This window comes from Mya arenaria, chromosome 6, assembly GCF_026914265.1.
Source record: "Mya arenaria isolate MELC-2E11 chromosome 6, ASM2691426v1".
NCBI lineage: Eukaryota > Metazoa > Mollusca > Bivalvia > Myida > Myidae > Mya > Mya arenaria.
Genome location: NC_069127.1, coordinates 28,745,088 through 28,760,628, shown reverse-complemented (window position 1 = coordinate 28,760,628; position 15,541 = coordinate 28,745,088). Strand labels below are relative to the sequence as shown.

Below are 15,541 nucleotides of genomic sequence, written 5' to 3'. Positions count from 1 at the left end.
TTCCGATTGGAGTCATAGTACATCACGAGCTTTCTGCAGATAATGATTTTATGACTCAATAATTAGAGCAGATAGCTTATATGTTTGAGTGAGGCTTTTAACGGTAAGTTGATTTTAATATTTAACCAAGGTACATTATTAATATTGCAATGAAATATCAGTTTATAAACGTAACATTTATAAATTTAAGCACTTCACTAAAGTTAACTCAATGTGAAAGTACATTTGCTATATATCATAAGCATTTAATCCCCTGCTTAATATGTTCTTCACCTTAAATGTCTTCACAAAGATCTAACTTTACATTTCAGGCACCGGTAGCATACTGTAATATGAGTGCCAGATGATCAATGTCATGGTATTGCCGGCTTTCCTGGCAATTCAGGAGGACGTTTATTTGTGTTAACCTATTAAATCTGGGACAGAAACTCTGAAGGCACTGACACAAATCAAGCAAACGGAGATGTTCTACTGGAATACATAGTAGGCATTCATAATTTCCCAAATCAAGCTCTATTATATGTTTTAAACTTAAGTACAAGTAACCGTGTGAGCACTATTAATGATGAGATGATTATAGTATGAAATACATACACACATGTACAATTTGAAAGGTAATCGAATTTATGTTACCTCTGAGTTACAATAAACATTCGACAATTCAAGTTTGCCTACGTTGTAAAATAAATAGATGTTAGAGTAAAAGTGATCTAGTGCTTAACGTGATTACCTCTCATTAAAGCGGTTGTAAAGGATACTATAGTCGTCTAGAGGTATAGGTTCCACCTCTCATTGCATACGTTGTAGAAGGACAGAGTGGTATAGTTGTATAGGTGTCCCCCTCTCACCCAACATGTTGTAAAAGGCAAGAGTGGTCTAGTGGTTTAGGTATCCGCCTCTCATTAAAGACGATGTGGAAGGTAAGAGCGGCCTGGTTGTATAGGTGTCCGCCTCCAATCCAAGAGGTTGTGAATGGGAAGATTAGTCTAGTGGTTGAGGTGTCCGCCTCTCATCCAAGAGGTTGTGGATGGTAAGATTGGTCTAGTGGTTAAGGTGTCCGCTTCTCAACAAAGAGATTGTCAATGGTAACAGCGACCTAGTTTTATAGGTGTCCGCCCCTCCCCAAGAGGTTGTGAATGGTAAAAGTGGTCTAGTGGTTTAGGTGTCCGCCCTTTATCCAAGAGGTTGTGGAGGGTAATAGCGGTCTAGTGGTAAAGGGCTCCGCCTCTCACCAAAGAGATTGTCAATGGCAAGAGTAGTTTAGTGGTATATATGTCCACCTCTCGTTGTGGAGGGTAAGAGTGGTCTAGTGGTATAATCGACTTCTCATTTCAGATTTTGTGGAGGATACTAATGGTTTAGTGGTTTAGGTGTCCGCCTCTCACCAAACAGGTTGTTGATGGTAAGAGTGATAAAGTGGTATAAGTGAACACCTCTCATTTCAGAGTGTGTGGATGGGTACTAGTGGTTTAATGGTATATATGTCCACCTCTCACTAAAGAGTTTGCGGAGAATAATAATCGTTATGGTATGCGTATCCACCTCTCATTAAAGAGGTTATTGAGGGTACTAGTGGTTTAATGGTATAAGTGTCCGCCTCTCACCCAAGAAGTTTTCTCATTAAAGATGTTGCGGAGAAAAATAGTGGTTATGGTATGTGTATCCACCTCTCATTAAAGAGGTTGTTTAGGGTACTAGTGGTTATGGTATGCATATCGACCTCTCAATAAAGAGGTTATTGAGGGTACAAGTGGTTATGGTATGTGTATCCACCGCTCATTAAAGAAGTTGTCGAGGGTACTAGTGGTTATGGTACGCGTATCCACCTCTCATTGGAGAGGTTGTTAAGGGTACTAGTGGTTATGGTATGTGTATCCACCTCTCATTAAAGAGGCTATTTAGGGTACTAGTGGTTATGGTAAGTGTATCCACCTCTCATTAAAGAGGTTGTTGAGGGTACTAGTGGTTATGGTGTGTGTATCCACCGCTCATTAAAGATGTTGTTGAGGGTACTAGTGGTTATGCTATGTGTTTCCACCACTCATTAAAGAGGTTGTTGGTGTTTCTAGTGGTTATGGTATGTATATCCACCGCTCATTAAAGAGGTTGTTGAGGGAACTAGTGGTTATGGTATGCGTATCCACCGCTCATTAAAGAGGTTGTTGAGGGTACTAGTGGTTATGGTATGCGTATCCACCGCTCATTAAAGAGGTTGTTGAAGGTACTAGTGTTTATGGTATGCGTATCCACCTCTCATTAAAAGGTTTGTTGAGGGTACTAGTGGTTATGGTATGTGTTTCCACCGATAATTTAAGAGGTTGTGGAAAGAGGTTGTTGAGGGTACTAGTGGTTATGGTATGCGTATCCTCCTCTCATTAAAGAGGTTGTGGAAAGAGGTTGTTGAGGGTACTAGTGGTTATGTGGTTTGGGTGTCCGCCTCTCATTTAAGACGTTGTTGAGGGTAATAGTGCTCAAGTGGAATAGGTATCCGCCTCTCATCCAAGAGGTTGTGAATGGTAAGAGTGGTTTAGTGGTAAAAGTGATCGACTCTAACCGCAGAGGTTGTGGATGGTAAGATTGGTCCAGTGGTATAGATGTCCGCCTCTCATCCAAGAGGTTGTGAATGGTAAGAGTGGTTAAGTGGTAAAAGTGACCAACTCTCACCGCAGAGGTTGTGGATGGTAAGATTGGTCCAGTGGTATAGATGTCCACCTCTCATCTAAGAGGTTGTGGAGATTAAGATTGGTCCAGTGGTATAAGTGTCCGCCTCTCATCCAAGAGGATGTGAATGGTAAGAGTGGTTAAGTGGTAAAAGTGACCGACTCTCACCGCAGAGGTTGTGGATGGTAAGATTGGTCCAGTGGTATAGGTGTCCGCCTCTCATCCAAGAGGTTGTGGAGAGTAAGATTGGTCCAGTGGTATAGGTGTCCGCCTCTCATCCAAGAGGTTGTGGAGAGTAAGAGTGGTCTAGTGGTATAAGAGTCCGCCTCTCATCCAAGAGTTTGCTGAGGGTACTGGTGGTTTAGTGATATAGGTGTACGCCTCTCACCAAAGAGGTTTCGGAGAGTAATAGTGGTCTAGTGGAATAGGTATCCGCCTCTCATTTAAGAGTTTATGGAGGGTAAAAGTGCTCTCGTGGTATCGGTGTCCGCCTCTCATTTAATAGTTTATGGTGGGTACTAGTGGCTTAGTGGTATAGGTGTCCGCCTCTCCCTATATATTTTGTGGGGGTTAGAGTGGTCTTGTGGTTTATGTGTCCGCCTATCATTTAAGAGCTTTTGGCAAGTCAGCTGGGTCTTCTGGTATAGGTGTCCGCCTAAGGCCAAAGGTTGTGGAGGGTAATAGTGATCTAGTAGTTTAGGTGTCCGCGTCTCATTTAAGACTTTATGGAGGGTAAAAGTGGTCTAGTGGTATAAGAGTCCGCCTATCATTTAAGACTTTGTGGAGGAGGTTAAGAGTTGTCCTGTGGTATAAGTGTCCGCCTGTCATTTCAGAGTTTGTGGATTACAATAGTGGTCAGCGTTATATGTGTCTGCCTCTTATCAAAGTGTTTGTGGAGGGTAAGCGTGGTCTAGCGGTATAGGTGTCCGACTCTCACTTAAGAGTTTCTAAAGGGGAAAAGTAGTGTAGTGGTATAGGTGGCCGCATCTTATCAAATAGGTTGTGTGTTCGATCCCCATCAGAGTGCGGGTGGTCTAGTGGTAAAAGTGTCTGCCTGTATTCCAAGCGGTTGTGTATTTGAAATCCATCAAGAGATCTCGAAACGACAGCGGTACTGGTTTCTACCCAGGAATCAACACCAACAGTGATTTATTTCATAGTTCAGCTGCCTACCCAATTGAGCTAAAATATACATATAAAAGTATAAATTAAGGTTATAAACGGGCTATATCAAATGCCCTATATATTGTTCAACAGCAAATGCCGTCCAAATGAGTCACCCTTTAATCATACAATATTCTTTCTCTATTACAAAATAGTTTGTAAGGAATCCAGACGAAAAAAATGGGTGACATGCACAAGCACATATTTGAACTGAAGAAACACTGGGAGGAAAACAAAGAGTTGGAAGCTGTTATAGTTGATATGTCCAACGATGGGGCTCCTAATCAAGGTATGGCTCTTTTGAAGGAAATTGTGTTTTTATTGAGCATGTTTATATATCGTATATAAAGTATAACTTTATATTATGACAAGATGCTTGGAAAACATTGTTATGTAATCTTATCGTATCCAAATATATTTAAGTATTTTGTCAAATTATAAAGATATACTTGCCATTTCACGTTAACTCCCCTACCCTAAAAACATATATTTGTCCCATTTTGTTTAAAAATTCCGCTTGTGAAAAAAATGGATAAAAATTGGACAACACTAACGAAATATAGGGCATTTCTTTTGAGCTATTATTGCTGTTAATTGAGGTCAGTTATATGATTGTAACTTTGTATTGTTATATAACACAAATCTGTACAATTATAATCTATAATCTCTGGAATAAGGCCGCTATTAAAACATAGTACGTTTTTGGCGTTTCACGACCCGCGGTCAGGAGATGATATGTATATTTTTTTCATGTTTTTATTACGGTAAATGAACTTCATAAAACATGAAATACAAACTACCTACCCATCCACACTAACAAAAGTTGGTAGGGTAAATGCCAAACTATTAAGAACCGTCTAAATACTTCTTGTTTTTAATAAAAACAAGAGCAGTCACAGACTGCCATATCCCCGGCCGAATTAAAAATATTATCAACTGCGCGTTACAACAAAGGATAACAATAAAAAAATAACAAAGGGCAATAACTCAAATACTGAAGCCAGATTTTGGTTCATTTTCTTTGTACTGCATTTCTCCTTTATGTGACATATCTGTATATGAAGTTTGAATTAACAATCTCAAAGATTTTTGCAAGTTATGCTCTGGAAAAACAAAGTGAAATAACTGCACCCAGAGTTATGGTTTCTGTGCACTGCACTTGTGATCAATCTGTATATGAAGTTTGAAGTCAATACAGCAAAGACTTCAAGTTACACTAGAACAAAAAAGAGTATTAAAATTAACAAAGGGCAATAACTAAAAGATATTGCACCAAGAGTTAAGGTTCCCGAGCATTGCAATTCTCCTCAATTCCTTAAAGACGTTTGAAGTTATACTCCGGACAATATTGCCCGGATGCACACAATTGCGCGCGCGCGCGCACACACACACACACACTCACGCAGGCACGCACGCTAGCACGCACGCGGGCGCGCTCACGAACGCACGCACGCACGCACACACACACACAAACACACACACATGCCTCCCATTTCTATATTCCCTTCGCCTTTCGGCGGGGGATAAAAAAGGGCCCACTCTCCACTAATTTACCTATAAACAGAGACACAAAACAGATACGGTATTAGCAAGTCCGACATGTCAACAGATATGATGACGGTTGACTTTGAACTGATATATTTGTATCGCACATAGTGTTTACTTTAATGATCAAACTTGGAAGACGATTAACGCTAAAGTAGTTTGATACCAAAATCGTTCAAGTGATCTGTGTTCTGTGCCCTGACCACCGCGGCCAAGTTACATGTATCTCTCAACGGTTCGTACATATCTAAGATTCACGTACAGGGTCGATGTTTTTTTTTTAAAGACAACAACACACACACATATATATATATATGAAAGTGTGATGTTAAATACCCATAAACTACTTGATCTTCTAGTCTTTCGCTGACCGTTCCAAGGTGGAAGACACACTTTTTATTATATATGTATAAACGCGCAGATTAAGCTATTATTTCCTTTGAAAGCAATTTCAATATACCATGTAATAAATCGTTAATTATTAATTATGTTTCAAATCAAGGACAATTTTTATTGCTATTGTAGTGACCAAACCTGACATTGAAGAGGACCAAAGAAGATGGCTGATCATTAGTTTATGTCTACATAACGTGGTTTCACCAGCTCTTAGGACGTACGTTAGGCCGATTGTCGAAGCAGAGTACAAAACCTTTAAGAAGTCACACAAAATTGATGCCCAACAGTTTCCAAATTATCTGAAGAAATATCCACCTACAAAGAAGGATATGAACTTTGAAAGCATAAACAACAACAAACATGTACTGAAAGTCAATAGAAAACCAGGTAAAGAACCGCAATAGCTGCGTTCCTAAATGGCGTTTGAAATAAACCCGCGATTTTTCTGAACACCAAATGCATTCTGATTTATGACATAGCATGTTATTGAATGATTTATTTCCCTCAACAGCGTCTTAAATTTATCGTGAAACTTACTTCCCAGTAGTCTTACAAAGCCGTACATGTACAAATTATAATGTATAAACAACTAATGCTTACATGGTTCCTGTCACAATCTTTGCAGATTTGGCGAACTTTGATTTCCGGATAAAGGATGCTGTAGACTTTTCAAAGCTGTTCATGCAAACTCACATGGCCCATTATACAGGATTTGATGATACGTGTGACCAAAGTGCCCTTCTTGGAATAATTGCAAATATGGACTCATTTCCACAGCTTTTAAAAGCAGCAGCTGATAAAGTAAGGTATTTCTGGGACCATTTCAGTGTTATTGTCAAAGGACTGAATACTACTTCAAACGTAAACATCCAAATATATTTATTTGAACATTGAGTTGATGATCTACTTTTCAGCTTCGATATTAAACCTGTTATTTTAAGATAATACGCTACATTGGATTCATAAGATGTAATTCAACATGTTATGACTGCTTTATCATTAAATAAACACCTTTTTGATAAATGTTGGGAAAGTGTCATGTTACGTACCCATAAACTACTTGAAATTTAATCTTCAAGTATTCCGCTGACCTTTTCAAGGCGGTAGACTCAATATTTATTAGACGCGGCCTGGATGCTGCGTCTATAGGGATACATGTTTGCAACTGTCAATTGGGAAGTGTATACGGATAAATTTTAGTTATGAAAAAAGAAGAAGATTAGTTAATGATATCAACTCTTATTCAACTTTACTTTAAAATTGTCGTCAATAACCGTTTTGATGCGTGTAAAACTTCCAAAACATCATATAAAACGAATAAGCCTAATGTTTAAAACAGGAAATTAAAACAAGTTATTCTCTGTTTTTTGTATTGACTGGTCGCCGGTCATACGAGTTCGTTATTTGAGAAATTTACTTTCTGTGAAAGCGATTTATATACACGCTGTGGTAGTAAATAAGCATTTGAGAATTTACGGGCATATTGTGAATAATAGTTTAAATTATGCATTTGATAACAAATACAAGTGCCTTAACACGACATTAATTGACTATTTTAAATTTAAGTGATATAAAATGGAAGTACAAAGCTTAATTCACACGATTTTACTAACAAATATATGTCGCAATAACGAAATTTACACAATTTAAATTTAACTGATATAAAATGAAAGTTCAAAGCGTAATTCACACGATTTAAAACAAACATTAATGAATAAAAGTAGGCCGAAATGATATCTCAGCCGAATCGACCCGACACCAATATCTTTTTTCGGTGATAATGCAAGGTACCAGTCTAAATTACGGTTAGAATGTCATTCATAAATGTATAATACTTTTCATTCATAGAAAGTTGGCTGTAGTAACAAATAGCACGTGGGTGTCAAGTCATTGAGTACATACAAAAACACGAGTTAGCTCAAGATATACACGACTAGATAAATACTACTCCATCTAACTTCAGTTAAACAAACACTCGGACTTTAGTGAATTACTTGTTTAAACTTTTGTTCTATCAAATTGTTAATGACGATATGTTTTATATAAGCATTCTACCTGAAATTGCAAAAAAATCACTATTACTAACTAACAATGATTTATCTTTATGTTCACATTTTATTTTTATGTTTCTCGCTAAATTTTACCTGTTTGCCCGTAAACTGTTTGTATGCTATAGGCATTATTGCCTAAATGCATTAAAGGCTGTTGTTGTTGTTGTAAAAAATATACGGATGCTGAAGACGACCGAGTAACTACGATCTAGAAAGTTGATTAAACCGTCATAGTTCGGCTATGTCCGTGTTTATTCGGATTGTCACATGACTTTAATGAGCCAATTTGGTATCGATATTTTTCACGTATTATATTCAATAAAACCCATTCAGCCGCGTCTTTGATGCCTAGCATCAACATTAGTCTTGTTGTCATAGTAATACATACGTTGCAGTCTTTGTAGTCTATATTGCCACGTTGTGAATTTCTTCTTAAGTGTCAATTAGGCCTTAAACATTGTGTCTCTAATCAGGGTGATCGTTTATGCTTTTCTCACAGTAGTTTTCAATATATTGTTTAAAGACGCGCATATCAAGGCTTTACTAAAACATTGGAGACGACCAACGTCACATTACAATAAACACAGACTATATAAACATTAAAATAAGGGTTCACTAAATGTTGGGTTTCCACCATTCGGAACTCCTCGGCCATTTTCAAGCGAAAACAATCTCGAATGTATATGGACGGTTTACAACGTCAGAATTCTAAACACTTTAACTACGCTGCAAGTAGATGGCGCAGTAATTTCAGTTAAGCATTTAAACTAAATGACTTTACTCTTGGGAATCATAATTATTTATGCAATTGTACACTTCAATTTAGACTTAGTAATATTCAATACTCGTTAAAACACTTCAATTAATTAATACTATTATTAAAATTTTACGAACTACTTATTCTATTGTACCGGCATACATCCGAGGTTGTTTTCGATGGAAAATGGCCGAGGAGTTCCGAATGGTTTGCCACATTAGCTAAAACGGTCAGTAAAGACTCCTCCACTTTAATTTACTTACTGTCATTGATGTTATGCGAACTTTTAAATATACTGAAAATTTAGACTTCTTATGAGATCAAAAAATTCACTGAATATTCATTATAATGCTTTACAATTTTGCAGCTAAGAACCGAGGTACGAAACCCATGGGCTCACGTAAATTTCACAGACTGGGACACAGTCAAGTACCAGACTTGCTTTCAGCTAATGACTCAAGTTATCAAGAACATGACAATGCCCCGTCCCCAAGAAGTAGCTATTCTTGATCAGCTTACTGACTGGAAATCAAACGGTATGTTGGAAAATAATCAATTAATATCATAAGTAACCATCCAAGCATCTGGGGCTGTTTTCATTATGCATCTTAGTGAGAAAATTCAACCAAATGAAATAATCCAAAAAATTAGAAATATTTATTTGAGTCCATTTTACTTTTCATAAGTTAATTGAAATAATAGTAAGATATATATTTTCATTTGCTTATTTTCAATTTTTGGTTGTAAAAAGATCGTTAATTTCTTTGAATTTAACTCAGAACAGTTTACTTTAGTTTCTTCACGAATACGGCACCTGATTTTAAAGTCAGCAGTGTTTTACATGATTCTAAAGGACTGGCTTAAGGATTAAATGCAATGTTTTGTTCCTGGTTAACGATGACAAATACATTTACTTGTCAAATACATTAAAAGGTTTGAAACAGTGGTCAATGTGTTTAAACAAAAAATAACGTTCATTGACAGCTCTTGTTTTCTTTATTTGTCTTTTGTATGTAACAGGCATGCAGTTCTTAAATGGAACCACTATTGGGCTAGAATTGCTTGGAAGTTTAATCACGAAAACTAAGGCTTTGGCAACATATATCAAGGGAATAGAAAGGATCAGTGATGAAAATTTTGAGACCTGCAGAAATGCTGTAGCCAACATTTCGCTTTCGTTGGATTTATCAGTGCAAGGATTGAAACAGAAAGATGCTGAACTGGAATCTAGAGCAGACACACAAGATGCCATACTCAAACAAATAACGAAAGATATCGGTGATGTTAAATCGACAGTAGTGCAGACCGATGACACCATTAACCAGCTACGACAACAGGTTGATGCAGCTAGAAAAGGTACAGAAGATACGAGAGAACTTGTTCGGAACACCAAATCTGATATTCTCCAAAAAGTAGAAGGACTAGCAAAAGACTTAGAAGATACAAACAAAGATATGAACATATTAAAACGTAATATGTCTCATGAAAAACCTAAAAATGTTCCATTTTTCTATCCTCCGAATAGATTACAAAATTTCATAGGAAGAGATTTTGAGTTAAGGGAATTGGAAACGAAATTTGCTTCAAATAAAGAGAAGGTCTATACGCAGGTTATTTGTGGCCTGGGTGGAATTGGAAAAACTTCTATTGGCTCTGAATATGCTTGGAGGAGTGCAGACTTCTACGAAGGGGGGATTTTCTGGCTCTATGCAGATAATAATGAATCCATCGCGAATTCCCTACAAAAACTGGCTATTGATATAGGGACAACGGGACAAAACTCACAAGAAACGCTACACAAAACAACTAGATGGTTATCAATGCTACAACAGAAGTGGCTTCTTGTTATCGATAACGTCGATGCTGATGAAATATCTGGGATTACACGTGAACTACTTTTAGGGTCTTGGAAGCGGGATTCTAATGGGCATTTGCTTATTACTACCAGGCGTAAACCATCCGAGGCTGAGGGGCATTTTCAAATTCCTACAGATTGCTGTCTCACATTAGAAGTATTCACATATCAGGAGAGCATCAACTTTCTGCAGGGTCGCACAGGCCTTGATGTCAAAAATGAATTGGCGTACGTTGAAAACATAAATGAAGAACTTGGTAGTCTTCCACTAGCATTGGAACAAGCGGCAGCGCATATAAAGAGTTTGAAAGAATTTGGATGCTCCTTCAAAGAGTATCTGGAGAAATTCAAAAAGCAAAGGCTGAAGTTTCTTAAAGTCAGTCAAAGAAGCAAAGCCCGTCTCGCTGTTCAAACAACTTGGGAATTGAACTTTGAATATGTCAAACAGCATTCTGATGAAATGGGCGTAGGCAATGCAGCTGTGGCACTAATGTTTATTTCAGCGTTTTTGTTTGGAGATGATATTCCGCAAGCCTTGATGAATGTTGGCTCACCAGAAAATATTACGGATGAAAATGTTTGTGACATATTGAATGATGATATTGGTCCCAAACAAATAATGGAAATTCTTACAAGGTTCTCATTGTTTCAAAAACGATACCATGATAGCGTTTCCGTCCACCGACTTGTTCAAGAGATTGTTAGAGAAAAGGTGGTGGATAAGAAGACTGAAAAAAATATCCTACGGAATGCAGCCAGAATGATTCACTATGCACTGTGCCACTGCAAATCTCCAGGTGATGTTTTAAAATCAGATAGCGTTGAAAGGGGTACCCTTGGGATGTGGAACAGATTAGCTTTACATGCAAATGTACTTAAAGCGTATATTCTTAACTTCTCCAAATTGAATGCTGATGAGATGGATGTTTGTTTCAATTTAGAAACTGCATATTTGCTGCAAACGAGCGCTGTTTACCACAGCATTTTTCAAAGACAAGATGAAGCACTTGCTGCACAGGATCAGATGCTGAGTATTCTAACTACTATTGAAGTCCCAGACAAAGTTTGTAGGGAATTGACTTTGATAAAGATTCCTATTCTTTCAGATCAGAAACTTCTCATAGAAAACGCAACGTCAGCTGTTATCACAAACGATGGACAGCCGGAGAAAGAAATAAGGTCGTTGATTGATGTTGACTCGGAGAGTCTTCGTATCAAAGGAAATGAAGAGTTCAAGGAAGAACGTTATCAGAATGCCATTCAGTACTACACTGAGATAGTGAGAAGCACCAGTAAAACACAATTAGATGCAAGAGTCCTGTCAAACAGAAGTTTGGCATACTTACGTATTATGGATTTTCAAAATGCATTGAAAGATGCAGATGACTCTATTCAAATCGATCCTTCAAATTGGAAAGCTCATTGTTGGAAGGCTTATTCTATAGCCAATTTGATACGACTCGGACGGCTTGAGCGCAACTGGGAGTCTGTTGGGCTCGCCGCTGCATCTGTCGCGGGCTATTATAACAAGGAGTGTTTGATGGAATTCAAGATGAAAACTGAGTACCCATTTGTGAGAAACAAAATTATTACAAACAATTATGAACTTAACAACGAAGTATCTCCCTTGATGAATATGTCCTACACAAACCTTCTACTAAAGAAAGGTGTGTTTACCTTAAGTGGACTGAAAGGGCTCACAAAAAGTCTTCAGATAATAGGAATTGAAGATTCTGTGGAAATAGATGCAAAGGTCGTGCCACTAGTATTGTCAGTAGTTTCGTATCATAAAGTACCAAGCAGTGTGACTGTTTACTTTGAAAATGTAACATTTGTTGAAAACTCTGGGCAAGTTATCGTAGGTAAAAATGTTGTCGCAACATTTTTACGCTGCACGTTTAGAAATGGACAGAAAGCATGCAAAACATTTCCAAAATGTGACGGAAAATTCGGTTGTAGAAATGAGCGAAAGGAAAAATGTGCAAAACATTTTGAAATTCAAAAGAAAGAACCATTTGCTAGTGGAGTTCCTGGCATTCCGGGTGTTGCTGCTCAAGACGGTGGAAAAGTATATCTAAAGAACTGTAAATTAATTCGATGCGGTGGTGGTGGTGCTTTGAGTGATGGAACAGGCTCGTTAATGAACATTCAGAATTGTCAGATTTTTAAAATGCACAATATGGGAGTTGAATCTAGAAATGGAGGCATGGCGGAAGTGATCGGGTGTGAAATTCGGAATAACCAGTTTCATGGTATTTCCATAGGGGACGTAGGAAGGGGTTTCGTTTCTGGAAATACGATCAGCGACAATGGGGAAGAGGGAATCTGGGCTGGTGGAATTCTAGTTTGTAGTCGTGACACGGAAACAGAAGCTGCATTAACCGAACCTTCAGGTGGTTCAATATGTACAATTACTGAAAATATCATTTGTAATAATGGCAAGTCAGGAATTTCATTTGATGGAGGTAATTATACCGTGAAGGGGAACAGAATATTTGACAATTGGTTGTGGGGAATAATGGCCAAATCCAGATCAAGCGTCAATATTGAAAATAACGACATTTTCAAGAACAAATGTGGTGGAATAAGAATAGGGATAAACTATTCAGCAGTTGTATTCGTTGACGGCAATACAATTAGAGAGCATAGTGGCCCTGGTCTCTTCTCTATTAATGCACATGAACAATATACACAGCCATGTGAACAGGATGTGATAAAACGCGTCGATAAACTCAGTGGGATGATAGAAGACGAAGTAGAAATGTACTCAGTTCCGCTTCTGATGACAACCAGAAACTTATTACGGGACAATGACCTAGGCACCCAGCATCCACAGCAAATATTTGAAGTTGTCCAAACATGTTGTCAATGTGGAAAACTTTCAGACAGTCTAAAGAAATGCGGAAAATGCAAAAAGGCTGCGTACTGTAGTAAAGAGTGCCAAACCGAACACTGGAGGAAACACAAGCACATGTGTGAAATACTCTTACGAGAGTACAACATTGATATTCAGATGAAAAACTCTATAGATACACAATCTCTTGGGTGGGCGATGAAGACAAAACAACAAATGATACTTTTCCGTTTCCAATCTCATTTACCAGGTATTGGTGAAGGAAAGCCACCGGACAGAAATTCATCTGAGAGATTTATTGTTAAAATACAGTCCGGAAAGGAATACAATCACTACGACCCAAATACGGAAATGTTGCTTTATGATCAGAGTTTGACAGTGGACATTATGTTAAGGAAACCAAAGCTCTATCATTTGGTTCAAGAATGTGGTATTTTGGCTGCAACAAAATGTACGGCAAAGAAAATATTTTGCTGGGCTTCTTTCAAAAACAAAGGCACGATTCTTAGTATTCATACTGCTAATTTACCAAAGTTTCAGACATGGTAAACATCCGCAGGTATTCGTTGCCTTACCTTCATAATAACTGATTACATACACACATATAATTGTTGCAAATATTACCTCTGTCTGGAAGCCAGCAACGTTTGTTTAAAGATATGTTTACTCATAATACGACATCATAGAGTTACATATGTAAATATTTCCTTATTCTTGTTCGGAATAATGGTGACACGAAGATGTGTTATATTCAAAAATATTAAATAGGCATTTATGTATAAAAATGTATTAACATGCATATTTCGCTCGAGAAAAATCATAGTCACAGTCATGTTCGTTGGGCCACTGCATAAAAATGAATTCCATTTTCTTTTTAAAACAATAATCGGAATATAAATATCTGGATGATCAGTATTGAGCATTCGATGTGATAAAGACCATCTTAAGCAAAAGGATTTTGTTATTATGATTAGTTCAATTGAAATTGAAGCAATTATCCAAACTCGTCGCATCATGAGCGAGAACCATTTACTTGTACGTTTTAAAATGTTCGAATAATAAAATGCTTTTTGTTTTTTTTTGATCAAGTTGGAAAAGCAATTTAAAAGATTATCCAATCATATTTGTCAATTTTAAAAATCACATCTATTTGGTTTTCTTATGTATTAAGACAGCAAAATTGTCGCACAACGTTTCATTTTAATACAAAATTTGTACGCTTTTTTCAAATACTGATCTTAGCATAATTGTTCAGTTAGTGTATCAAATACATGTCTAAGTTTGTTTTTGGTTTATTTTTGAATAATTTGATACGTATGTATGTAAATGTATAAATATGTATTTTATTATATGCTTTCCGGTGGTTTAAAGAGATTTATTAGTGAAATAAAATTGATATTTCACTGTTTGAAACAGTTAAAATATAATTTGATATTTTTCACTTTTTAAAATAATAGCCCGGTCTTATTTCCGATTTAAACGTCGGCGTGCACATGGCTAATGCACACTTCCAATGAGGTCATTTTCGAAATGATGTGACGTTCGCTTACAACATAGCGCGCTTTTCTTAATAACTAGAATAAACAGTCTTGTTAACCTTTTTATGCATAAAATAAAAATGCTCACTTAAGCATAAATTTGCAAAATATATTTCACCTCGTCAACTCACAAAGTAAATATTTCACTCTTGGCTATGTCACAAGTAAAATATAGGTTTTGTTGCTCACTTGGTAAAATATATAACTATCTTACACTGAAAAAAGCACACTGATGAACAATGCTAATTTGCTACAAGTGTTATGATAAAACAAATGCTGTATTAAAGATTATTGAAGACGCCTTTATAATGACTTGCAAAGACATGGGCGCTTACATAATGACACCTAACACTTTGTATAGCTTGGACTAATTTTAAGTTCTAAAGACCGTACGAACTGGAATGTCGGTAGAATTGTAATCTTACACCAATGAAGTTACAGTTCGAACTGTTTATAGCTCATATAAATGTTATAGACCATAACGTTGAATTAATATAAATGTAATGTAAGCGTATACTTTATTGATGATGCATGACTCATAGTCAATATATTGTATGATTGATTAATGTATGTGTGTTTTAATAAATGATACAATATATGATTAGTTTTGTTTCGCTGGCCCGTGCACAGTAAGTTCTCATGACCCTAGTCTACCATTCGTGGGACACTAATTTCATGGCTTTCGTTGCAAATATAGAATATTTATTTCACGCGTTTCGT

General features: G+C 37.0%; 1 protein-coding gene across 2 annotated transcripts; it reads left to right on the top strand.

Moving 5' to 3' along the window:
• Positions 1 to 15,419, top strand: LOC128238488 (uncharacterized). 2 transcript variants are annotated; one of them, XM_052954452.1, is made up of 8 exons: positions 1 to 103; positions 312 to 483; positions 3,981 to 4,114; positions 5,896 to 6,153; positions 6,392 to 6,567; positions 8,942 to 9,110; positions 9,595 to 11,226; positions 11,536 to 15,419. In XM_052954452.1, the coding sequence occupies exons 3-8, from the start codon at positions 4,006 to 4,008 to the stop codon at positions 13,830 to 13,832; spliced, it is 4,641 nt and encodes a 1,546-aa protein (XP_052810412.1). In that variant the 5' UTR covers positions 1 to 103; positions 312 to 483; positions 3,981 to 4,005; the 3' UTR covers positions 13,833 to 15,419. The 2 variants fall into 2 exon arrangements, with proteins under 2 accessions (XP_052810412.1, XP_052810411.1); XM_052954451.1 differs by having other exon boundaries at positions 9,595 to 15,419.
• Positions 15,420 to 15,541: the final 122 nt, after the last annotated feature.

Coding starts and splice junctions, on each gene's coding strand:
- LOC128238488 (XM_052954451.1), top strand. CDS start 4,006: ATGGGTGACATGCACAAGCACATATTTGAACTGAAGAAACACTGGGAG. Junction 4,115..5,895: donor CGATGGGGCTCCTAATCAAG/GTATGGCTCTTT, acceptor TTGCTATTGTAG/TGACCAAACCTGACATTGAA. Junction 6,154..6,391: donor GAAAGTCAATAGAAAACCAG/GTAAAGAACCGC, acceptor CAATCTTTGCAG/ATTTGGCGAACTTTGATTTC.